The 26,360-nt window shown below is 43.1% G+C and overlaps 1 protein-coding gene across 2 annotated transcripts; it reads left to right on the forward strand.

The window, feature by feature from the left end:
* Nucleotides 1–710: 710 nt before the first annotated feature.
* SAR1B (secretion associated Ras related GTPase 1B) lies at nt 711–25,130 on the forward strand. Of its 2 annotated transcripts, XM_062189124.1 has the most exons (7): nt 862–951; nt 8,953–9,028; nt 15,411–15,530; nt 19,816–19,881; nt 21,762–21,865; nt 22,832–22,963; nt 24,499–25,130. In XM_062189124.1, exons 2-7 carry the CDS (start codon nt 8,971–8,973, stop codon nt 24,613–24,615), a joined length of 597 nt encoding a protein of 198 aa, XP_062045108.1. In that variant the 5' UTR covers nt 862–951; nt 8,953–8,970; the 3' UTR covers nt 24,616–25,130. The 2 variants fall into 2 exon arrangements, with proteins under 2 accessions (XP_062045107.1, XP_062045108.1); XM_062189123.1 differs by lacking the exon at nt 8,953–9,028 and having other exon boundaries at nt 711–951.
* Nucleotides 25,131–26,360: the final 1,230 nt, after the last annotated feature.

Raw genomic sequence — 26,360 nt, forward strand, 5'->3', positions numbered from 1 at the left:
CTGGATACTGCTCCACTTCTGATCCAGCTCCCTGCTGATGTACCTGGGAAAGCACTGGAAGATGGCCCAGGTGCCCTATCACCCAGGTGGAAGACCCAGATGGAATTCTGAGCTCCAGGCTTGCTTCTGGCCCAGGCCCAGCTGTTCTGGCCATCTGGGGAGAGAATCAATGGGTGCAAGATGTCTCTCCATTTGTCTGTCTCTCTGTTAACTCTTTCAAATAAATAAATGGGGGGAGGGAGGGGTGGTGATAGTAGGGCTGGTGGTGCTGAGAATGAAAGACAGAGTTCAGAGACAGGGAGACACACCCAGAGAAAAATCTTCCACGTGTTAGTTGGCCAGAAGGAAGCCAGGAGCTTCTTCTGGGTCTCCCAATATGTGCAGGGGCCCAACACTTGGGCCATCTCCCTCTGCTTTCCCAGGCCATAGCAGGGAGCTGGATCAGAAATAGTGCAGCTGGGACTCAAACTGGTTTACCACAACCCGGAAAGCCACAACCTGTCTCATAACTCTTTCAAATACGAAAATAATTTTTTAAAGAGTCTTGTTAAATGCTAAATAGTCAGCATCCACACATTATTTGGTTCATACTTACATTCTGTAAATTACTGATGAATGCAAGAAACGTGTACTTCTTAAACATTGTTTTTAAAAAACCAGGCGCCAACGATAATTACTGCAAGCGCCAGAAGGGTGTACCATCTCTCCCAGGCTCTCGGGCGGGGATGGGAAAGTCCGGGCGCGACCTCGGGGACCGGCGGCGGGACTCGGCGGAGGCGGAACTGAGGACGCGCGGTGCTGGGAGCCCGCGGACCGTCGCCAGTGAGGCACCCGCCGGCCCGGAAGGGACCGACGCGAGCTCGGGTCGCGGCAGCCATCGCGCTTTGCAGGTCGGGCTCAGAGGGTGTAGGGCCGACGCCAGCCGGGGAACCGCGTTCTCTTCGGTCGCAGGTGAGTGGCAGTTCCTTCTCTCGGGAGCACTGGTGGGTGGCAGCCTCGGGCCGCCGGGAAGGCGCCCTTTGAGGGCCTGCGCCCACCCGGGGCCCCTGTCTGTGGCGCTGCCAGGAAGGGGGTACCTGCTTCCCCCCCGGGAGGTGGCGGCGCCGGAGAGGACAGGTCCGCCCTGGCGGCCCCCGGGGCTGGACGCTGCCGCTGTCGGATGCTGGATTCCTCCGGGAAGGAGCGCGGCGACTGCAGGCTCGCGACTCCCGCCCGGTGGGCCTGGGCTTCGTCCCCGGCGCGGGCGAGACGGCGTCCTGCTGTGTGCGGCCCCGGTGAGGGGCGAAGAGAGAGCCGCCCTCGGGAAGCCTGTCGTGATTTCCAGAGCCTTCGGGTTTTCCAGCACCGTAGGGGTTTGTTTCAAAACAACGAAAACTCTCTGACGTCATGGGCCGAAAGACCCGAACGGGTCAGGCAATTGAGGTGTTTGGTCCGTGGAGCGGAAAGAGGTGAAGAAATCCTTTCAACTTGAGAAATTAAACCTCCCATTGTTGCTATTGGCATGCTCTTCCCGGAGCTCTGTCCTAGTCTGAAGAGGTTGTGTGTCCACATTGTCGGTTACAATGAAGTCACATTGAAGCGGAGGAGAGGAGAGAAAAGGAACCTATTTACTGGGCGCTTTGTGCAAGGGGGCACGCAGCAGCCCACCCAGGTGGTGCAGGAAGATGGGCAGTGATGCCAGGACGGCAAAGCACTGCTCACCTTATCTACTGCTCTGTCTTTCCTACATTGTGCTTGTCACCCAAGTATGTAACGATCCCAGAACTTGTTACAGATAGGTCACTGGCACTTTGTGAGTTTGTGGCGAAGGAGTGCGTTGCCTGCGCTGTGGACGTGTCAGTCATTGCGAAGGTCAGTAGTTGGAACCAGGCGTTCGCACTGTGGTGCTGGAGTAGGAGTTCAAGCGGGGATTGAGACAAAAGGTTCATCTTTCAGAACTGAAAAAACTGCCCCATCATCACAAGCTTACACACTCTGTGGTGGTGAGTCACTGTTTCTCCACCCCCTTATTGAAATGCACCCTTGGCTGAAACTCATTTATTTCTCTACAAAATTATTACTAAGCAAATAATTCTTAAGTCAGTGTTGAAAGTGTTTTTAAAGTGAGTGTTTCAAGGTTTGAATTCTTCATCACGTATATCAGTTTTCATTTTCTTGGCTCATTGTTGGCAAGTTCAAGTCCTCAGACTCAAAAACAACCTGCGAATATGAGAGTGTTCCCCCTTGACTCACTCTTTTAAAAAGCCCCACTTGTATTTTCTTTGATTTTAACTCTTTATTGTCACTTCTCGCTGAAGGAAACTTGAAAATGTGTTTTTTGTTGATTATTTGAAGAAGAATCTTATATTTTTATTATAATTGATATACATTTCATCACATTATATTTTTTTTTTACTTGCATCACAGTTTCAAAGCTGTACAGGCTAATAGTATGAAAATATAACAATTTTGGAGGAGAAAAATGTGTAAAACAGCAGTATTAAAAGTTTCAGTGTTGTAAATGTCCATCTAATAGTTTATGGGGCTGTGCTGAAAAACCTGTAAAATAAGCATAGTTTGGCCGCCTTTATATTTCTAGTTGGAAGGGGTCATTTATAAATCTGTTTACAGATGGAATAATCTACTTGTTTTAATAATAAACCTGATTAAACATAACTGGATAGAAAATTACTGTTAATCTCTTACAGTGAAATGTCTTTACCTGAATTTGGAGGAAGCTCATTTTGTGCCTTTTCCGGGGATACTCAGTGACACTGCATAAATATTTAAAGTAAAATCAAAATGTCATTAGAAAATTTTTTTATCTTCAAAGTTGTTAATATTGAAGTTAATTTGCAATTTGGAATTTCACATTTTTTGTCCTCAACATCAGTTCTGTCTGAATGAGTTACTGTGTGTGTAGTATTCAAAACATGTTCATGTGTATTCACATTTAATCAGGCTTGCCACTGTGTGAGGCAGTGGTATTCCTGTTACACACAAGAGGAAATGGGCTCAGAAAGACTGTCTTTCTGAGAATGAAACAATAGTATTTAAAAAGGTACATTTTAAATCCTGGCACAGATTCTCCATCCATGTCTAGCAAGTTTTGCATCCCGAAGTTACTAGTATATTGATTCTACAATCATATTCTGATACTATATTTGCCTTTTTTAGATAACAATACTATATCTCTTATTTTTTCACAGTAGCACTTTTTGAGTATTTGTATTTTGTCTTCCTATGTTAGCTTCTAAGAAGTTCATATCTAAATGCTTAATTCATTAATAAAACAGTTGTAAATATTAAATGTTAATGTAAATTTTAAATTTGCTTTTCTTGAATTTTTAACAATAGCTCTATTGAACTATAAGTGAAATACTGTAAAATTTACTCTCCTAAGCTGTATAATTTAGTGTTTTTACCACATAGTGTTGTGCAACCATCACCATTATCTTCTCCCAAGACATTTTCATCACCACAGAGTGAAATCCAGGGCCCATTAGCCATCACTCCCTCTTTTCCCTTTGCCTAGCCTGACAGCCACTAGTGACTTAATTATAAGGATTTGCCTATTCATGCCATTTCCTGTAAATGGAATCATCCGTGTAAGTTTAATAGAAAAAGGTTTTAAGAAGTTACTAGTAATATGAGAAATTTCCATTCCATTACGTCCTTTGCACTGATTTTCATGTTGCTTGAGCAGATCAGTTTTTAAATCTGCATGGGGACTTTTCCTGTTTGGTGTTCATTTCATGCAATAAATAAATCTGCTGACGTGTATATGTTTCCTTGTTCTTGACCTTTGCTCTTCACATATCTGAATAGTGTGTTCATGGTGTTATGTAACCTGTTCCCAGGGCTCAGGTATCTGTAGCTAAGAAGCATTTATTCTTAGTTGGATATGTTCACCTGTTCTTTTTTTTTTTTTGACAGGCAGAGTGGATAGTGAGAGAGAGAGAGAGAGAAAGGTCTTCCTTTTTGCCGTAGGTTCACCCTCCAATGGCCTCTGCGGCCAACGCATCGTGCTGATCCGAAGCCAGGAGCCAGGCGCTTCTCCTGGTCTCCCATGCGGGTGCAGGGCCCAAGGACTTGGGCCATCCTCCACTGCCTTCCCAGGCCATAGCAGAGAGCTGGCCTAGAAGAGGGGCAACCGGGATAGAATCCGGCTCCCCAACTGGGACTAGAACCTGGTGTGCCAGCGCTGCAAGGCAGAGGATTAGCCTGTTAAGCCACAGCGCCGGCTGTTCACCTGTTCTTAAAACAACAACAAAACGTTAAGTCTGTTTCTAGTGCCTCCTAACTTTATAGAAATATAAATATCACTTAGCTTCTAAAGCATAGTTTTTCTGTATGTGTTATTAGATCATCTGTCTTGGAATAAATGTTACCACAGCAAACTGTACCATCCTTCTGTGGAAACCCTCTTTTCCTTCAAATCTCACCCCGTTCCACTCCTCACCATGACTCATGGGTCTCATGTATACCAACAGTCATCCGCAGCAAGGACTTCACCACTTTGCCTACTTTCTACAGCAGTGTCGCCCACTCTTCTAGGTGACTCCATTGTTTGTCAGCGTGGACAGTGTACTCTGTTGCCTAGTTTCCTATATCTCTCACTCCACTTCCTTCATCTGTCCATACCAGAGCCAGGCCTTGGAACTTGCCACCACCCAGTCCTGAACTTCTCTTGAACTCTTCAACCCCATTATCACCTCCACTTTACTGGCACAGTTCTCACCCTTTTACTACATCTATACCTTCTATGGCTTATAGGCTTTTCCTCCATTCTCCCACTTCTCTTCTTTAGAAGCCTACCTTTTATCACAACCCCCCTCCACACACACACACTACCTACTCCTGTACTTTTATCTGCTCGGTGTGATCACTTTAGCCTGTCATGCAACTCTCAAAGTCCTGTTCCAGTGCCCTTTTTCATTGCCATAATCCCTAATCTCCAGTTACTCCGTGTTCTGGAAAGCTGAGCATTGCTGGGGGTTGGGGGAAAATTAGAAATCCATGTCCACTTGCTCTGCTGTGATTGTTTGCTTTTTAATTCTAACTGAGCCCTTGGATCAGTGGTGATCTTTTAACTTGATCCATTCCCTACAGTGGCTATTCTGATACTTGCCCCGTGTCTTAAAATTTCTCTCCAGCTCTTCACTTTTGGATTTGATCCTTGAGAACTCCACAGATTGCTTTCTCATCTTAGAGGGAAAGATACAGTCTCATTTCCAGCTCCTCTTGAGACTCTGGCCCTCCACTTTGGTTCATTCCTTCTTTCTCCTTCTTATCTTTAACCTCTCCCTTTCCGTTGGCTCCTTCCTTTCTGTTTCTCATCATACTGAAGCCTCAACCTTCTTGGAGAAGAAAATCTCTCCTCTCATCCCTTTTCAGACTTTCTGATAGAGGAGTCTCTCCTGACCTCTTCTGCCTGTGAACCTCTCTGCTCCCCAGTAACGCAGCAATGAGGCTTACTTTGTGCGTTGTATCTTTACAACACCCTGAGAGATTTTTTAGAAGAAACTTTTGCTGAAGGTCATGCCATTTATGAATCATGGAGCTGGTTCTTCTGTACGTTAGCACTCACCACAGACTGCTAAGCACTGCTGCACGGCCGTCTACTCATGCTGTCAGCAGTTGGCTCCTTGTCACCAAAGCCAGTTCAGGCCGCCAAGTTGTAGTGGATGTTGTTGACTTCTTTCCTTCCCATTTCTGTCACTCTTGCTTCTAGTTCCTCTACTCATTAGTTCTCTCATTCTCATCTGTTCATTGAACACCATCTCAGGGATAGCATTCTGACTGATAGCTAACACAGGAGGACATTTTGATGCTGGGAAGGTGAATAGGCAGAGGTTTCAAAGTGGCAAAGTATGGGTCACCTACAGTGAATGGCAAGCAGTTTACTTTGACCCAGGGAAAGCTATAAGTAGTGAGGTGTTTAGCTTGGAAAGGTAGCTAAGAAACAAATGGTGGAACATCAGGAATACAAGCAGCAGTGTGGTCAAATCATTTCTCAGCTCCGAAACCTCTGGTGATGCTCCATCCACATGTATGGGTAGCCCGGGAATGTACTGCCTACGTCAGAACACTTTTAGGTGGAAGAAAGCACCACTAATAAAAATTATGCTGACATAACAGGCATAAGCTCAGACTCTCCCCAGCAGACTGAGAGTCATAGTTCCTTAGACTGTGCAACAAGTCAAGTTCAAGGCTGCACTTTGGTAGAGCCACTCTGGATGCAATGTACTAGATGATTAGAGACCAATTACTTGAGATTAAGATAGTCGTTTAGATTATGACATAAGGTTCTTGCCTAGGTGGTTTCTGTGGAAGCAAGTAATCATAGGATCGGGGAATAACTGAATGCGGGATGTGAGGGAGAGGAAGGAATGATCTATCATAGTCTTGAACTGGAGTGATTTAAAAATGTTACTTAGGGGCAGGCATTGTGGTATAGCAGGTTAAGCCACCACTTAGGATATGCACAGCCCATCTCCAGAGTGCCCATTTGAGTCCTGGGTACAGCTTCCTGCTAATGCATCCTGGGAGACAGCAGGTAGTGAGTGACTCAAGTACTCAGTTCCTGCCTCCCATATGGGAGACTCAGATGAAGTTCCTGGCTCCTGGCTTCAACCTGACCCAGCCCAGCTGTTGTTAGCATTTGGGGAGTGAACCAGCAGATATAAGATGTCTTTCTCTGTGTATCTCCCTCTCCCTGTCACTCTGCTTTTCCAATAAATAAAACCAAAATTTTTTTTAAATGAAGAGGGAAAAAATTCCATTAAGATTATACTTAATCATGTAAACAGAGTTACACTTTTAAAGCTACTTGTTAAAAATCTTCAGAGAGCCCCTGCAGTGTAAGGGAAAGGGCATGTATATAGAAGTCAAGAGAGACCCACGTTTGAAAGGTGGAAGTGCCAATCATTAGCAATTGAGGTTTTGTTATTATGACATCGATTTCTTATTCTGAACAACAGAAACACAAATATATTTACTTAGAAGGTTCCTGGGGTTTCAGTGGTGATAAATGCAAGGGGCCTCGTACTATGGACCTTATAGTAGAAAAAATAACAGCAGGCAGTATTATTACATGTGTTACTCCACGCCAGATACTGAGTGCTTTGTGCATATTAATTTATTTCATCTTCACATCAGCTATTTAAGGTAGCTATTTAAGGTGTTTAACTCCATTTTAAGATGAATAAAGTGAGGTAACATGCTAAGGTAGACAGTAAGTGGTAAAATCCTGGTTCCAGAGCTCCTGCTCTTAATCTCTGTACTGAAAGGCTCCTGGGGATTCCATAAATGACAGTTGTTTTTTTGTTTATTAAATTGGAGTATTCAGTATTGTTTCTTTTGTCCATATATTATAGGTGGCAGACATGAAATTCAGAAGCCTAAATTTAGTTTCAGATTTATCACTGTGACTCCTGCCGGGGAAATTAGCTGTCATTGTTTTTTTTTTTTAAGATTTATGTTAATTTTTTGACAGAGTTACAGAGAAAGATAGAGCCAGAGAGAGATCTTCCATTTGCTGGTTTATTCCCAAATGGCCGCAATGGCCGGATGTGAGCTGATCTGAAACCTGGAGCCAGAAGCTTCTTCTGGGTCTCCCATGTTGGTGCAGGAGAGGTTTTGGGCCATCCTCTGCTGCTCTCCCAGGTGCATTAGCAGGGAGTTGGAACGGAAGTGGAGCAGCCGGGACTCAAAACAGCACCCATATGAGATGCCAGTGCTGCAAGCCAGGGCTTGAACCCACTGTAACACAGTGCTGGCCCTGTCATTGATTTTTATTCTCAGGTCACAGCCCCTTCAATGCAGTCATACCACTCAGTAATACTAGCTTTTTGCCGTATCTGTTCAGCTTCACACCTCTGAACATGGTATGCACTTTACAAGCTTCTAGCAGACTCCTACTTATTCTTCAAGACCGAAGCCGAACATTAGCTGAGAAGCTTTTCCCCTGCACCTTGTTGCCTCTGTAGAGCTGCGGAAATAGGACACTGGGTAGATATAGCTAGACTGGTTTCTCCTCTTTTTATTTTTAAAAATATTTATTTACTTATTTGAAAGGCAGATTGATAGAGGTGTTACATCTGCTGGTTCACCTCCCAAATGGCTGCAACAGCCAGGTCCGGGCCAAGCGGAAGCCAGGAGCACCATGCTGGTCTCCCAAATGGGTGGTAGGGACCAAGGTACTTTGGCTGTCTTCCACTGCACTCCCATGTGCTTTAGCAGGGAGCTGGCTGGGAAGCAGAGCAGCTGGGACTCCAATCTGTGCTCTGATGTGGGATGCTGGTGTAGAAACCACTGCTTTACAATGTTGGCCCCCTCTTTCATACTTAAAGTGCATTTGTGGACATACATTCCCCTTCCTGATGCATTATTTATTGTGATTTGTGCAATATGGGCAGTTTTTTTTTCTTTGTATTTATTTAAGTCTCATAACCATAGAGTAAGTTGACATCAACCCAGATAATCTATCATTGATTTATGATGATTTTCCGTTAAATCACCTTTGTGATTGATCATAGATCATTTCCAAATCTTTTAATACCTGTAATGCACATCTTTATGCATAAAGCTTTTATATACATATATATATACATCTTCTAAAATTCTGAGTCAAATGGTGTCAGAAGATAGATTATTGCCAAATTGCTTTTGAAAAAGATTTATAGCAGTTTATACTTTGACCTACTGTATTCTTTTACCATATCCTTTCAATTCCTGGCTTTTATAATTTTTTTTTTTTTCCTTCTGCCACTTTGATGGGCAACATTTGTCTCTACTTGGTATCTTGATGGCATTTTATTTTTCCGGCATAAGTATAGATCAGTTTAAGCCATCCTGGATAATATGTTTATTGATACTTTGTAGTAAGGTTGTGGTGGTATTATGCACTCAGAATTGGCATTTAAAACAGCGTGTACTATTGACTACTAAATTCAAAACTCTGTTTTGCAGACCCTATAAGATTTGGACATGTCCTTCATATTTGATTGGATTTACAGTGGTTTCAGCAGCGTGCTACAGTTTTTAGGTAATGTAGTCTCTTTGTTCTTTATAGATTTCCACACTTGAGCCTATTTACGTAACAGTGATTAGTTGTAGATCCTCTTTATATATAAACCAGGGATTAAGAATGTGGGTTTTGTGGGGTAGGTATTAGTGGCACAATGGGTTAATCTACCTGTTGACACTCACATCCATATCAGAGAGCCAGTTCAAGTCCCAGCTACTCTATTTCCAGTCCAGCTTCTTAGTAATACACCTGGGAAGGCGGCAGGTGGTAGCTCCAGTACTTGAGTCCCTGCAACTCACAAAGGATACCCAGAAGAAGTTTGTGGTTTTAGCTTTGCCCAGTGCTGGCTATTACAGGCATTTGGGGAGTGAACCAGTGATGGAAGATCTCTGTCATTCTGCCTTTTGAATGGATGAATGAATGATTAATTAAATAAATAAATGTCTTTAAAAATAAAAGAATGTGGGCTTTGAAAATATGTCCAATGACTCATCTGTTTTAAATTATGGACTCCTAGGGCTGACACTGTGGCACAGCAGGTTAAGCTGCTGCTTGCAACTCTAGCATCCCATATGAGCACTGGCTTGCTGCACTTCAGATCCAGCTCCCTGTTAATATGCCTAGGAAAGTAGCAGAGGATGGCCCAAGTGCCTGGGCCCCTGCCACCCACGTGGGAGACCAGGATGTGCAGTTCTTGGCTCTCAGCTTCATCCTGGTCCGGCCCCAGCCATTGCGGCCATTTGGGGAGTGAACTAGTGGATAGAAGATGGATCAGTCTCTCTCTCTGATTCTGCATTTCAAATCAATCAATCAATCTTTAAAGAAATAAATTATGTAATCTTGGGCAAATTAATTTTTCTTCCTCAGCCCGAGTTTCCTTTTTTTTTTTTTTTTTGACAGGCAGAGTGGACAGTGAGAGAGAGAGACAGAGAGAAAGGTCTTCCTTTTGCCGTTGGTTCACCCTCCAATGGCCGCCGCGGTAGGCGCGCTGCGGCCGGTGCACCGCGCTGATCCGATGGCAGGAGCCAGGTGCTTCTCCTGGTCTCCCATGGGGTGCAGGGCCCAAGCACTTGGGCCATCCTCCACTGCACTCCCTGGCCACAGCAGAGAGCTGGCCTGGAAGAGGGGCAACCGGGACAGGATCGGTGCCCCGACCGGGACTAGAACCAGGTGTGCCGGTGCCGCAAGGCTGAAGATTAGCCTAGTGAGCCGCGGCGCCAGCCTAGTTTCCTTATCTTTAAAATGGCAATAAGAATTCCCATTTCTTTTTTTTAAGATTTTATTTATTTATTTGAAAGTTAGAGTTACGCAGAGAGAGAGAGAGAGTCTGTCTTCCATCCTCTGCTTCACTCCCCAATTGGCCACAACAGCCGGAGCTGTGCCGATCTGAAGCCAGGAGCCACAAGCTTTTTTTGGATCTCTCACATAGGTGCAGGGGCCCAAGGACTTGGGCCATCTTCTATTGCTTTTCCCATACCATAGCAGAGAGCTGGATCAGAAGTGGAGCAGCCGGGACTCGAACCAGCACCCATATGGAATGCCAGCACTGAAGGCTGTGGCTTTACCCTCTACGCCACAGCGCCAGCCCCAAGAATTCCTACTTCTTAGGGTAGTTGTTAAAAATATTACTAACGGGCTGGCCTTTGGCCTAGCAGTTAAGACAACCATGACTCACATCAGAGTTCCTGGGTTCAATGCCTTCCTCTGTCTCCTGACTCCAGCTTCCCACTAATGCAGATCCTGGGAGGCAGCGGTGAAGGCTCAGGTGATTGGGTTCCTACCACCTATGTGGGAGCCTGTATTGTTTCCAGGCTCCTGGCTCCCAACTTTGCATTCTGCTTGGTCCCAGCTGTCACTGGCATTTAGGGAGTGAACCAGCAGACAAGAGTGCTTTCTTTCTTTTTTACTCTTTGTCTTTAAATTTATTATTAAAGGAATATTACTTAAAAAATACCTACCATTTATTAATGTATGTGCATACTTTAATGAAATATCTTATTTAATGCATGTTCCAGGGAGCAGGCCTTGGTCTGGCGATCAAGATGCCCACATCCCACATTGGGGTATCTGAGTTCAGTTCCTAGCTCTAGCTCCTAACTATAGTTTTGTGCTAATGGAAACCCTTGGAGACAGTGGTAATGACCCAAGTAATCGGATTCTTGTCACATGGGAGACCTGCACTGAGTTCTTGGCTTCAGGCCCAGCTTGGCCTAGCCACTGCAGGCATCTGCGGAGTGAACCAGCAAATGGGAACTTTCTGACTCCTCTCTACTTACCCCACTGATTGGGAAAAAATATTCCAGAAGTGCATTGTGCATCATAAATGATCATTTATAATAAGCATTATTTATTCAACAATTCTAACCAGTGACTTTCTTCTCTTGTTTAAGATGTTGTTTCATTAACTTATTTATTTGAGAGTCAGAGAGCAAGATAGGGAACGGGGCAGGCATTTGGCGCAGTGGTTAAAATGCCACTTGGGATTCCCACATCCCACATCATAGTGCCTGGTTTGTGTTCTGGCTACTCCACTTCAGATTCAGCTTCCTGCTAATGTGCACCTTGGGAGGCAGAAGATGATGGCTTAACTGCTTGGATCCCTGCCGCCCATGGAGGAGACTTGGATCAAGTTCCCAGCTTCTGGCTTCTACCTTACCCAGCCCTGTCTGTTGTGGGCCTTTGGGGAGTAAAGCACAGGATCAAACATCTTGCTCTGTTTCTCTCTCTGTCTCTATTTCAAATAAATTGAAAATAAATAACTTAAGCATTTTCATCTAGTAAAAACTTAAAAAGGGGGGAATTCCCATTCACTGGTGCAGTGGGAGTTGGAAAAAGGTGGAAGATACCAAAGCTGGGAACCAGGAATTCAATCCGTGTCTCCCATGTGGGTAGCAAGAACCCAATCTCTGGAGTCATCACCACTTTCTCCCAGAGTCTGCATCCACAGGAAGTTGCAATGATGAGGCTGAGCCAGGAATTCAAACTAGGTGCTGGGGCTGTTGATGTGGCGTAGCGGATAAAGCCACTGCCGCAGTGCCAGCATCCCATGTGGGCACCAGTTCCAGTCCCAGCTGCTCCACTTCTGATCCGGCTCTCTGCTATGGCCTGGGAAGGCAGTGGAAGATGGCCCAAGTCCTTGGGTCCCTGCACCCTGGAGGAAGCTCCTGGCTCCTGGATTGGCACAGCTCCAGCCGTTGCGACCATCTGGGAAGTAAACCAGTGGATGGAAGACCTCTCTCTCTCTCCGCCTCTCCTTCTCTCTCTCTGTAACTCTGACTTTCAAATGAATAGATAAATCTTTTTTTTTTTTTTTTTTTTTTTTGACAGGTAGAGTTATAGACAGTGAGAGAGAGAGACAGAGAGAAAGGTCTTCTTCCGTTGGTTCACTCCCCAAATGGCCGCCATGGTCAGCGCTGCACTGATCTGAAGCCAGGAGCCAGGTGCTTCTTCCTGGTCTCCCAAGTGTGTGCAGAAGCCCAAGGACTTGAGCCATCCTCCACTGCCCTCCTGGGCCATAGCAGAGAGCTGGACTAGAAGAGGAGCAACTGGGACTAGAACCCGGCGCCCATATGGAATGCCGGTGCCACAGGCGGAGGATTAACCAAGTGAGCCAAGGTGTTAAAAAAAAAAAAAAAGAAACCAGGTGCTCTGATATGGGAGGTGGGTGTCTTAACCACCAGGCCAATTGCCCACCCCAAGATTTTGTTTTTGCCTTAGCTTCTCATTCTTTTATTTTAATCCTTGACTTGCCACATTTTTCATTGAAACAAATTTTTTGTTAACTTTTATGTTGGGATATATATATATACAGCTTTATTATTGCAATAATTAGCTAATGTTTGAAAACACTTCTGGTTCTAAATTTCTCAAATTTTGCCCTGAGTTTACTCTCCATGTAGTCATCATCTTGTGAACTGTCAGAAAAAGAAGCATTTCATGTAATTGCAGAGTGGTGACCATAGTCTCAGACTGACTACTCTAATACTTATGGAACTATATCTCCTATATAAATACTTCTTTTTCCATGGTTTTAACGAAGGAAATAAGTTTTTGATAATTATATTAAAAGGATAAAAATAAGATCAAATTTTGTCACTGTAGTTTTACTTACTGAACTCAATATTTGAAAATTTTTATTTTTTTAAGTTTTCTTTACAGATTTATTTATGGAGGCCAGCATTGTGGCATAGTAGTTAAGACACCACCTGCAGCACCAGCATCCCATATGGATACTGGTTCTATTCCTGGCTGCTCCACTCCTAGTCCACCTCTCTGCTGATGTACCTGGGAAAGCAGCAGAAGATGGCCCAAGTGCTTGGGCCCCTATACCCATAGGGGAAACCCAAAAGAAGCTCCTGGCTCCTGGCTTCAGCCTGGGCCAGCCCTGGTCATTGGAGCCATTTGGGGAGTGAACCAGTGGCTGGAAGATAGATCAATCAATATCTCTCTCTCTCTCACTCTTTTTCTCTCTGTGTAATGCTACCTTTCAAATAAATAAAATAAACCTTTTGGGAAAAAAGAAAAAAAAAGATGTATTTATTTGAAAGGCAGAGAGAGAGATGGATGGAGAAAGAGAAAAAGATCTTTAATGTGCTAGTTTACTCCCCAGATGGCCACAACAGCCAAGGCTGGTCCAGGCCAAAACCAGGAACACAGAGCTCCATACAGTGAGGTAGACTGCTGCTTGCGACGCTGGCAGCCATACTGAAGTACTGGTTTGAGTCCTGGCTGCTCTGTTTCTGATCCAGCTTCCTGCTAATGTGCTTGGGAAGGCAGCAGATGATGAAGTACTTGGGTCCCTGCCAACCATGTGGGAGAAGATGGAGTTCCTGACTCTTGGCTTTGGCCTGGTCTTGACCTGGCTGTTGCAGCCATTTGGGGAGTGAACCAGCACATAGAAGATGCTGCTGTCTTTCTCTCCTTCTCTCTTTGTTACTCTGACTTTCCTATAAATAAAGTCTTAAAAAAAAAAAAAAAAGGTCTTCAAACAATTCGCTTCTTAGACTTAAGTGTGAGTCAAGCATTAGGTGTTATTGGTATGAATTTAGTAGAAATAATTGGCCTGAAACTATAATTGTTTAATATCTTTTTAAAAAGATTTAGTTATTTATTTGAAAGGCAGAGAGAGAGGTATCTTCAGTTCACTGGTTCGCTCCCCAAATGGCCACAACGGCATAAGCCAGGCTGAAGCTAGGAACCAGTAGCTTCCTCTCAGTCTCCCACATCGGTGGCAGGGGCCCAAGCTCTTGGGCCATCTTCCGCTGCTTTGCCAGGTGCATTAGCAGAGAGCTGGATCAGAAGTGGAGCATCCAGGATTTGAACCAGCGCCCATATGGGATGCTGGCACTGCAGGTGGCAGTTTTACCCACTATATCACAGTGGTGGCTCAGAATTTTTTTATTTTATTAATTTTATTTATTTGAAAGGCAGAGTTCCAGAGAGAGAGTTAGAGACAGAGAAAGAGGTCTTCCATCAGCTGTTTCACTCCCTCAAATGACCACAATTACTGAAGCAAGGAACCAGGAGCTTCTTGTGTCTCCCACATGGTTTCAGGGGCCCAAGCACTTGAGCCATCCTCTGCTGCTTTCCCAGGCATATTAGCAGAGAGCTGGATTGGAAGTGGAGCAGCCAGGATGTTAACCAGCGCCCATATAGAATGCCAGTGCTGCAGGCCAGGGCTTTAATCCACTGCACCACAGCACCAGGCCTAAGTAAGTATTTTTTGACCTGCTACTGTAAGTCAAGACAGGTCTCCTGTCCCGTGAAATAATGTGGGCATTACACAACTGAACACATAAAGTTCAGGAGCAAATTTAGCAATAAAATACCATTCTATTATAATCTGGTCAAGCTGCCATCTATTTTTTATTTATTTATTTTTGACAGGCAGAGTGGACAGTGAGAGAGAGAGAGAGAGAGACAAAGAAAAAGGTCTTCCTTTTCCGTTGGTTCACCCCCCAATGGCTGCTGCGGCCGGTGCACCGCCCTGATCTGAAGCTAGGAGCCAGGTGCTTCCTCCAGTCTCCCATGCGGGTGCAGGGCCCAAGGACCTAGGTCATCCTCCACTGCACTCCTGGGCCACAGCAGAGAGCTGGACTGGAAGAGGAACAACCGGGACAGAATCCGGCACCCCGACCAGGGCTAGAACCCGGTGTGCTGGCGCCGCAAGCAGAGGATTAGCCTATTGAGCTATGGCACCAGCTGGGAGATAGCTCTCTCTAACACTGCCTTTCAAATAAATACATCTAAGAGAGAGAGGGGAAGAAAAGAAAGAAAAGGAAAAGAAAGAAGGAAGGAAGGAAAACAGATTTAGAAATTAAGCTAATTTGGGTCAAATTTAAAGTCATTTGAATAATCTGTGTAAGATTTACTTTGACCAATCATAGCTTTTACTCTACAGGATTATATAAGAAAACTGGTAAATTGGTATTTCTTGGATTGGATAATGCGGGAAAAACAACATTGCTACACATGCTGAAAGATGATAGACTTGGACAGCATGTCCCAACGTTACATCCCAGTAAGTATGTAACATATTATATAATACTTGATCCATTAGTGCTGAATCATGGGCGGCACTAACCAAAAATGGTTTGTATTTTGGGTTTTTTGGATATAAATTATGATATGATTATTTGACATATTCCTAAAGCAGTAAATAATACATGACCTGGCTCTCATTTAGATCTTGAAATAATACTCATACCTTTTTGTCAATTAACCCTCCCTTCTGCAGCTAGAGGAATTAAAAAGTTATGTCTCACAGATTATGACATGATTGGTAAATACGTATCCTGATAACTTCAACAGTATCTAATATAAACAGCACTATGGAATTAATCCAAGAAATGGGGCATGTAATGATTTGTAGAAAATCTTAAAATTTAAAAATAATTTTGTATTGCTTGTTTTAGAAAAGCCACCTTGAAAATATTAGTAATGACTGTAAATTCATTAATATTTATCATTCTATATGTACACTTGTACAGTGGTTGCTGTTTTAAGAAAATGATTGGTGTTAAAAATAACAAAATTGGTATAAACCGAAGTCTAATACATAAATACCTATGACCTCATTTTTACTAGTGAAGAGATTATAAATCAAGGATATACAAAGTTTAAAGACAAGTGAATACATATTATAAAATGAGTATAGCCTTGATAATAAGTATAAAATTTGAGCTAGACCAAAAAATATGATACTGTAAGTTATTTAGTTCAGTAAATGTTCAGAGAACAAAGAAAGAGAATAGAACAGAAAAAAAGCAAAACAAAGTATTTTGTAAAACTGTTAGTAAGGTTGGAAAAGGAAGATTTCATAAAAAATTGATAAATCTTTTTTTATATTAGGAGAAAAGAGTGGGGCTTGGCAAATAAGATTCTGATACAAGATCAATACTGTTAAAGAAAAAATGATCATGATGAAATTGAATATATAAAATTGCAAAAACAACAGAATTGGAAGAGACTACATGGTCTTATATTAGGTGTAAGTCATTTTTTTACTTTTTGATGTTGCTCTCTTTTATTTATTCAGCAAATATCTATTGAGCCCCTTCTTTATGCCAGACATTGTTCTAGATGCTAGGGCTATGGCAGATGTTTTCTCAGCCGTCCCACAGCTCACACTCAGTTCACCTTCTGTTTCTCAATCTAAGGTATCAAAGGTAGCATAGAGAAATCCTAGGGTCTAGCAGTTCTGCTCCTGGGCATTTATCCAGGAGCAATGAAAATACACATTAACCAGGAGCCTTGTACAGGACTGTTCATACCACGTGTGGAAACACCACGTGGCTGTCAAAAGGGGAATGAGAACTGAACATCTGGCCTGGTGGCTAAGATGCCACTGGACGCTGCATCCCATACCAGAGGGCCTGGGTTGAGTGCTGCCTCTGCTCCTGAGTCCAGCTTCCTGCTAACATGCAGCTTAGGAGGCAGCAGGTATGGCTCAAGGAATTTCGTCGCTGCCATCCATGTATGAGAACTGGATTGGGTTCCCCAGCTCCTCCCCTAGAAGCTTGGCCCATCCTGACTGTTGCCAGGGAATAAGCCAGCAGATGGCAACTCTATCTGTCCCTCCTTCCCTCCCTGGCCCCCCAGATAAATAAATTAAAATTCAAAAACAACAAATGAACACTGGGACTCTACTCAGCAAGAAAGGGAAATAAACTACAGCCACATTCAGTCATATTAATGGCTGGCGCCACGGCTCAATAGGCTAATCCTCCGCCTGCGGCACCAGCACCCCAGGTTCTAGTCCCGGTTGGGGCGCAGGATTCTGTCCCGGTTGCTCCTCTTCCAGTCCAGCTCTCTGCTGTGGCCCGGGAGTGCAGTGGAGGATGGCCCAAGTGCTTGGGCCCTGCACCTGCACGGGAGACCAGGAGAAGCACCTAGCTCCTGGCTTCAGATCAGTGCAGTGCGCCGGCCGTAGCAGCCATTAGGGGGTGAACCAACAGAAAAGGAGGACCTTTCTCTCTGTCTCTCTCTCTCTCACTGTCCACTCTGCCTGTCCAAAAAAAAAAAAAAAAAAAAAAAAGTCATATTAATGCTACATGGAAGAAACTGGTCACTAAAAATTACCTGCCATTTATATGAAATTCTAGAATAGGCAGACTAACCAAATTCAAATCACTGGTTGCTTCTGATGGTGGAGTTGAGAGCTGATCTTGGAAAGGCTAAAAGGGAACTTTCTGGAACGTTAACAGCGTTTTATATGTTATTCACACTGGGACTTTTACGTATAAGGCAGGGGATTATATGGGTGATTGTGACCATCCTGAGCGTTTGCCAGCCACATCCTCCTGGTGGATAGTAACTTTGAACATGAATTGTATTCAGTATTTTAAGCAGTTGGTATTCTGTATACAGGGTTAACAGGACAAAACATTTTGGGCCAGAGCAGTTACACTGAATCTGTCATTATGATTTTAGGGGACTTCTTTGGGCCATGAGGCGGTAACAGAGTCTGGAGTTACTCTCTCACTGTAAAGGACTAGAAAGCTGGATGAAAAAAATTATGTATTAACTGTTTTCAGATACTGGGCAGTAGCTAGCACAAGAGTGTGATTTCTGAGAAGCAAACAAACTCCATTATTCTAGCTTTATGCCAGGAGGTAATTTTTCAGGGTGTGTTACCAAGAGAGGAGACCCAAATATAGCCTGGTAGTTTCGCTGAGTTAAGCCTGAGACCAGACTTTGGGGAGGCCAAAGTGATTAGAATTTGCTAGGCAGACAGGATGGCAGAGAGGAGGGAGCCCTGAAGAGAAGGGACTCCAGATATTTGTGTAACTAAAAACCAATCTAGACATGCTAAAGTTGATATTCCACAAGGCCAATCAAAGAACCATTGCTGGAGAAAAAAACAATTATAAGTTCATAGATCTGCCCTAACAGAACTTAACATTCATCTGCCAGAAAACTTAACTGTCAGAAAAAAAATCCAGTCTTCAAAGCAATACAACAAAATGCAGCATCCAGTATAAAAGTACTGTACATACAAAGGAGCAGTAAAATGTAATCCATAACCAGGGGAAAAATCAATCCAGAGGAGCAGAACTGGGAGTGAGAGGAGATGATATAATGAGCAAATAAGGTGGTGAAGGCCGCTGTCAATAAATATACTCAAGGATTCAGGGAATGCACAGCCGCAGGCCATGTAAGGCCTGTGAAATCCTGTGTTCTCTCCTGTCAAGGCAACCACAGGTGGGACTCAAAATTCAATAAATATATAGCAAGCTAATTTTTAAGTTAATAATTTTGTGGGGCCTATGAATATGCAAATGGATCATTAGAAAAAAAGGTCCCCTACCCCTGATAAAGGATAACATGAACATAATGAGAAGAGAAATAAAGTATATGAAACTTAACCTGGGCCCACTGCCTGCAATGCCGGCATACCATATGAGCACCGGTCCGAGGCCTGGCTCCTCCACTTCCTATCCAGCTCTCTGCTATGGCCTGAGAAAACAGTAGAAGATGGGCCAAGTGCTGGGACTCCTGCAACCATGTTGGAGACCCAGAAGAAACTCCTGGCTTCAGATTGGCCGAGCTCCAGCCATTTGGGGAGTGAACCAGCGGACTGGAACACTTCCCTCTTTCTGCCTCTGCTTCTCTGTATCTCTGCCTTTCAAATAAATAAATAAATAAATAAGTCTTTAAAAAAAAAAAAAAGATGGAACTTTTGGAAATGAAATTTTCTTGGGGTGGGATTAGCAGCCCATTAGTGCTAGCTCTGCAGAAGGAAAGTCCACAGGCTTAGGTCAATGCAATAGAAACTATACAAAATGAAGCAGAGAGAGAGAAATGACAAAGAAGAATAAACAGCCTCAATGACTTGTCAGACAATATCAAGCAGTCTGACAAACTTGTAGTTGAAGTTCCAGAAGGAGAGTAGAGGGAACAGAAAAAATATTTGAAGAAATAACTGCCAAAATGTTTAATAATTGCTTATATTACTAAAGTCTTTCTCATGTCAGCCATAGAGAAAATTATTGAAGTTACACGAAACATTATTTGAATTCATAGCAAATAATTGAGACTAATATTTTCAGTAGAAAGAACAGAGAAGGGAAAATAGACAGATACTTTATTTATGATGGGTAGTAGAGAACAGAATTGATTAAGATAGACATTTGTATTATATTGTTAATTTGAATTGGCATGTATCTAAGGACTCTTTTACCAATTCCTAAGTGTCCAGTTTGATTTTATTTGCAATTAAAGTGAATCAAACATTAAGTAATAATACATGTCATGGATAGGTTAATGTGTTTCATGTTGTGAAAATATTTTGTATTGTTATTTAGCTTCAGAAGAACTCACCATTGCTGGCATGACCTTTACAACTTTTGACCTGGGTGGACATGTTCAAGGTAAGATTCTATTATTATTATACTTGCTTTATTTATTTTAACTTAATAAAAAATGGAGGGGCTGGCACTGTGGTATAGTAGGCTAAGCCTCTGCCTGTGGCACCAGCATCCCATGTAGACACCGGTTCAAGTCCCGGCTGCTCCTCTTCCGATCCAGTCCTCTGCTTATGGCCTAGAAATGCAGTGCAAGTGGCCCAAGTCCTTTGGCCCCTGTACCAGTGTGGGAATCCTGGAGGAAGCTCCTGGCTTCAGATTGGCCCAACTACAGCCGTTATAGCCATCTGGGGAGTGAACCAGCAGAAGGAAGACATTTCTCTGTCTCTTCCTCTCTCTGTATCTCTGCCTCTGAAATAAATAAATAAAATCTAAAAATTAAAAAATTAAAATTAAAAAAGATTTAAATTGAACCATTATATTCTAGTACATAAAATCTCATTCTGTTCAAGCAAGGCCGGAGGAGGCTTAAAATTTAAGAATTAAGTCCTTAGGTAAATGCTTTGAAAACAAGGAATGAGGAACTGCTTTTGGCACAGCAGTGAAGATGCTGTTTGGGATGGACATGTCCCCATCAGAGTGCCTAGATTCCAGACCTGGCTGCACTACTGATTCCAGCTTCCTGCTAATGTGTACCCTGGGAAGTGGCAGGTCATGGCTCAAGGACTTGGGTTCCTGCCACCCACCTGGGAGAGCTGGGTTGAGTTCTGGGCTCCTGGCTTCACTGTGGCCCAGCCCTGGATATTGTGGGCATTTGGGGAGTGAATCAGAGGATGGAAGATGTTTGTCTGTTTCTGTGACTTTGCAATAAAATGAAAATAAATTAGAATCTGTAAAGAAAAAACAAAACTGAAGTATGACTTTCTTTATAACTTTTGGTCAATGGTCAATGTAAGTCAGAACTGCCTACAGTGATACAGGATGAGTACAGTTTAGCTTCATTCTGTCTCCCCTTCAGTCTGCCTCTCACCTGCCATCACAGTCAGGTTATGAACAGATTACCACTTTGTAAGGCTTCATTAACCAACTCATTACTTAGAAAATGCAAGCCAAACTCATTGACCTGGCACCCAAGATCTTTGAGATACAAGCCCACTTTGCTTTTCTGGTCTTTATTTTCTGCTGTTCTCCTTCCTGTTCTCTGTACTACAACCAGACCAGACCATTAAGTATTTGGCATTGTCAGAACATACTAAGTCATAATTCATGGATATTTACTTCTGGAATATGGCTAGAGTGAACTGAAATCTAATGGAGTTTGTCTAAAACTTCAGTTTTGTGTTGTTTTCAAGGTATGTCAGAAAACTCAAGTCAGAGTAGAGTATTCTGGTGTACCCCAAAAGCTCTTTTTTCCTCTCAGAAAGATTGTCCTGGAAAATCTACTCCTATAGTTCCATAGACTTCAATTATGTATTAACACTTAAGCTTGTTTTCTGTTGTGAACAGAATGGTTTACTTTTATTATTTTAGCTTAACAAGCTAGTACCTAGTCCTAGCTTCAGATTTATCCTTGGCAAAAAAAGCTTGATAAACAGCCAGTGTCAAAAAATGAATATTGTGTATGTTTATAAAATAGCTTTCTGCTCATATGTTACATTTATGTAATTTATCTAATCAACTTAACATGTGTCCTTGACCTATGATAGCAAATATCAATTCTGTTTTCACATGGGAGAACTGAGAGAAAATAAAGTATTTAAGTTGCCTACAATAAAGGAAAGCCTGAAATTTCTCTGGGGTGATAGAAAGTTTTTGGCACCGTCGGGGAAAAGATTAACCTGGCTGTACAGTGAAGTAGCAGCAACTAAGCAGTAACTTCACTTGCTGTCTTGTTGGACTCTTCCAGCAAACAGCAAATAACATCTAACTCTGGTTGCTTCTGTTAGCTCGGAGAGTGTGGAAAAACTACCTTCCTGCTATCAATGGCATCGTATTTCTGGTGGACTGTGCCGACCATGAGAGGCTGTTAGAATCAAAAGAAGAACTTGATGTAAGTAATTCAAATTAATCATATTTTAAAAATCGTTCTGGTAAACCTAGAGAAATAGGTTGGAGATACAGGTATCAGAATGCAACGTTTTGTTGTCCTTATGAAACTCCTGACCATTAGCTGAGTTCAGAGATTGCTTTAAGTAGTGGTTACTCAAAGAGGACAGAGGGAGTAACTTGGAGTAACTGTAGCTATTGACAAAGTATTTTAGACACCCTTCCTGAAGTCTTGAGGAGCACGCCCTGCTCCTAGTGTATTTCCTGTTTGCTGCATTCCTTGAGTGGGTTGGTCTTACGTTCCTAGTTTCCTATAAGCCATTTCTTCAGGACTTGGCCAGAACCTGAAAGTGGTACAACATACTGTCTTTATCACCACTCCCGGGAGTGAGCAGGGGCCTGTGTAGTTACCTCCTCTCCCTTCTCCAGAGGGCTTGGGAGAAACAGGCGAGGCCAGTACCAGTTCTGAGGCCACAGAGTAATCCAGTCCGTGATCTGTTCCACTGTCAAGAGCAGGCAAACTAATGTTTATTCATGAGGCAAAGTCCCAGTGGGCTCTGTGGCCATGAAACAGGATCAGGGAATGCCAGACACTGCATATTACTTAATGTTTCTGTTCCCAATTCTCGGAGCTTCCATGAGGTTAACTTGCCCAAGGTCACACCTTGGAAGCAGAACCAGAAACAAAACCAGGTCTGTCTGCCTCCAGGGTGCTGGTCTTGCTGCTCAGTCTCACTGATTTACATAGTGAACAGGGTAAGCTTTTACAGAAGGAGCCCAGGCAGGCAAAAGAGTTGTGGTAATGGTTTAATCAAGCACATTAGGATGTAGGCAGAGTTTGCCATCGGGAGTTGGCATTCCATGATCAGTCTAGAATGAACTATTGTGTTGACTATTATGGTGTCTCATCAAAATAAGCTTTTTAGATATTTTCATGTTAGTTTCTTATTGTTTGTATTGTTTCTTTCAGTCACTAATGACAGATGAAACCATTGCTAACGTGCCTATATTGATTCTTGGGAATAAGATCGACAGACCTGAAGCTATTAGTGAAGAGAGGTTACGAGAGATGTTTGGTTTATATGGCCAGACAACAGGAAAGGTAAAAAAAAAAAAAAAATCCAGCAAGTTTGATTCTGCAGTACATATGTCTTCTTAAATTACAACTGTCCAGCCTCATAAAGCTCATTATCTTTTTTTCTTTTAAAAGATTTATTTATTTATTTGAAAGTCAGAGTTACACAGAGAGAGGAGAGGCAGAGAGAGGTCTTCCATCCGATGGTTCACTCCCCAATTGGCTGCAACGGCCAGAGCTGAGCTGATCCGAAGCCAGGAACTTCCTCTGGGTCTCCCACGTGGGTGCAGGGGCCCAAGGACTTGGGACATCCTCCACTGCTTTCCCAGGCCACAGCAGAGAGCTGGATCAGAAGAGGAGCAGCCGGGACTAGAACTATCGCCCATGTGGGATGCCGGTGCTTCAGGCCAGGGCAGTAACCCACTGCGCCACAGTGCCAGCCCCTCAAAGAAACCTTTTCTTGGTGATAACAAAAATACCAGGGCTCCATTTTGCTTAAGGCTTGTACTTTACAGGAAATGAAATGAAAGCTTTCCATTGTTAATTACCATAAAGTATCAGAATTGGCCACCAAGGGGCTGGTGTTGGGCTCCAGCAGGTTAAGCCACTGTGTTCAACACCAGTATCCCATAGGAGCACCAGTTCAAGTCTCAGTTGCTCTGCTTCTGATCTAGCTCCTTGCTAATCTGCATGGGAAAGCAGCAGATGGCCTAAGTGTTTGGGCCCCGCCCCACCACAGGGGAGACCTGGATGAAATTCCAGGCTTCTGGCTTCAGCTTGCCTCAGCCCTGGCTGTTGTGGCCATTTGGGGAATGATCTGAAGAATGGAAGATCTCTACCCCTCGTCCTCCCCCAGTAACTGTGCCTTTCAAATAACGCAATAAATAAATACTGAAGGAAAAAAGCCACCAAATACTGTATTTGAGTATTTAAACATACCATAGTGCGTTTAGGGTCTGAGTTGACCAGAGAAACTTAAGACCTAAGAACAGGAATGTTTTAGAGTTTTCTGAACATATACTTTATAATAAGCTTTAGGACACATTATTTTTGTGCGTGTGTTACTAGGCTTTGTGTTAGTATTAGCATTAGTATTAGTTTTGAAAAATCCCAAGTAAACCATGGGAAAACCTCAGTTTATAGGTAACATTTCCTTGGTTTGCATATCGTTATTCAGGGTAGAGCTGCATGTAGATGGAGACTGTTCTCTCGGTCTTCTTTTTAATAAGTCAGCTCCACATTCATTTGAGAAAGTGCTTTATTTGGTCCTAAACTTGCTCCGAGAGAGTTTGTCTTTAAGGTCAGTGAGGCCAGTTTGGATTTTTTTTCTAAATCATATTATTTTTATTCTTGTGTGCCTTACAGGCTCACTTCTTTCCAACTGAAAGGACATTCTATCCCAGGGTGTTGTGAGGAGAGGCAGCTTCCTGTGCATTGTGGGAACTTGGAGGTCAAGCAACCATAGCCTCATCACAGTCACCCAGTGTTCTAAAGTAGAACCTGTGATTCTGCGGGAAGGGAACTGTCCGTGAGATTCCAACAGCGTCTGTGCTCTCTCCTAGGGGAACGTGTCTCTCAAAGAGCTGAACGCTCGCCCTTTAGAAGTCTTCATGTGCAGTGTGCTCAAAAGGCAAGGGTACGGAGAAGGCTTCCGCTGGATGGCGCAGTACATTGATTAACACCAGCCTGCACTGCCTCCGGGCCTCACAGTCAGGCTCCCCAGAGATCTGATCACTCAACGTGCATAACTTGAATTCAAGACTGTTGTTGGTTATAAAGCAGATGTTTTGTAGCTTATTAATCTACCAACTTAATTTGAGTGAGAATTGAAAACTGATTCAACAGTAAGTTTGAATATCACATTAGCTTTCTAATTCCATGAAAATAATTAATTTTTACAGTTTATAATCTGACATCACCCCAGCACCATTTATAAAGAACATCTTTGCAGCAGTACATTTGAAGCACTTTCTAACAACATGAAACTACAGATACATATTTAAAGGCTCATCATGTTAAATTTTTTATGTACTTTTTTGGAACTAGTTTTTAAATTTTAGATTATATGTCCACCTCTCTTAAGTGTACAGTTAATAATTAGCTTATCAGTGATTGCATGATGCCTTACAGTTTTCAATAATAGTTTTTCTTATGCAAACGTCATGCAATAAAACAAACTCTAATGTTTGGCTTCCTTGTTGGGCAAATGTCTCATTTGAATGTGTCTAATCTATAGAGTACTCTGAAAATGTATTTGAGATGATACATCTGTAGGGTTGTTAAGAGATTCTTTCAGTTTAGAATAAAGTTTAAGATCCCAGAGGCTTTTGCATTTACCATGAGAGTGGTAGTGGGTTGTATCTGATACTGTCTTTATCTCTGGATCAGTGATGTCACCATCATCAGTGGTGATGGAGTCATGTCCTAGTCCCTTTGGGATCTGCCTGTGAAGAAAAGGACCTCTCTGGTACCCAGCGATAACTGTCAGTGTGCTAGGCCCTGTGCTTCCACCCCAGCTGTCCAGCTCTGAAGTGTTCCGGTCTTAATGGGCATCCAGTTCAGTCTTCTGTGCTTCTTCAGCAAAAGCAGCGTCGGCCCGAGTCTCTGCACACTCGCAGGTCCTCCCCAGGGCAAGCCGCGAGCAGGGTCTGGGGCACAGTTTGGCTGAGGGCCTGCGTGCCTGAGAAGAGACCGCTGGTACTGCTTCAACATCACGCAGACGTGGGGAGTTCACTCCCGTCCGCTAGCTCTCGGGCATTCTTTGACATTTTATGTCATGATAGCCAGAAAATGAATGCTTATTTCCAGTTTTCACTTTTTTGAGCGGCTCTTAGCTAGCTCTTAGCGCTTCGTGGCACAAAGACTTGTTTGGATAAAATACTTGCCATGTGATACTGTCTCCAGCCTCACACCTGGGCCTACACTGAGAGAACTTTGATTTTTTAACAGCATTATAATTTCCTGAGAAATGTAGTTCTTTGCTTCATATGCCTGTGATTCCCATGAGTAAGATAAAAAGTGCCCAAAAATGTATTTTTAAAGACTCTCAAGTTTAAGATTTCTCTTCTGCATCAAGTTTTCATAGTATATTTAACCAATTCCATGGAGAAAAGATTGTTCTAATCTCATCAGAAATAATTCTGATATCAAAATTAATGTTTTCCTGTAGCCATTGTCCCAAGTCACAGTTACTGGTAGTGCTTTCTGTCATGGAAAATGGGACCTGGGGAGCGACAAGGCCTGAGGATGTGACTGGACAGAATCCCGTTAGCTGTGCTGACGAGGTTGTTTCTTAGGAGGCTTTTGGTTTTAGTAATACAGCTATTTTGGTTCACTTTGAGCTTCTTCCGAAATGAAAACAGAAGTTTTTCTCTGCCTAGAAATATCAGTAGCACTGAGGCCAGATGACACGGCAGCCTGTTGG

This window comes from Lepus europaeus, chromosome 4 (genome assembly GCF_033115175.1).
Source record: "Lepus europaeus isolate LE1 chromosome 4, mLepTim1.pri, whole genome shotgun sequence".
Taxonomy (NCBI): domain Eukaryota; kingdom Metazoa; phylum Chordata; class Mammalia; order Lagomorpha; family Leporidae; genus Lepus; species Lepus europaeus.

Coding starts and splice junctions, on each gene's coding strand:
- SAR1B (XM_062189123.1), top strand. CDS start 726: ATGGGAAAGTCCGGGCGCGACCTCGGGGACCGGCGGCGGGACTCGGCG. Junction 15,531..19,815: donor TGTCCCAACGTTACATCCCA/GTAAGTATGTAA, acceptor ATTGTTATTTAG/CTTCAGAAGAACTCACCATT. Junction 22,964..24,498: donor ATGGCCAGACAACAGGAAAG/GTAAAAAAAAAA, acceptor GCTCTCTCCTAG/GGGAACGTGTCTCTCAAAGA.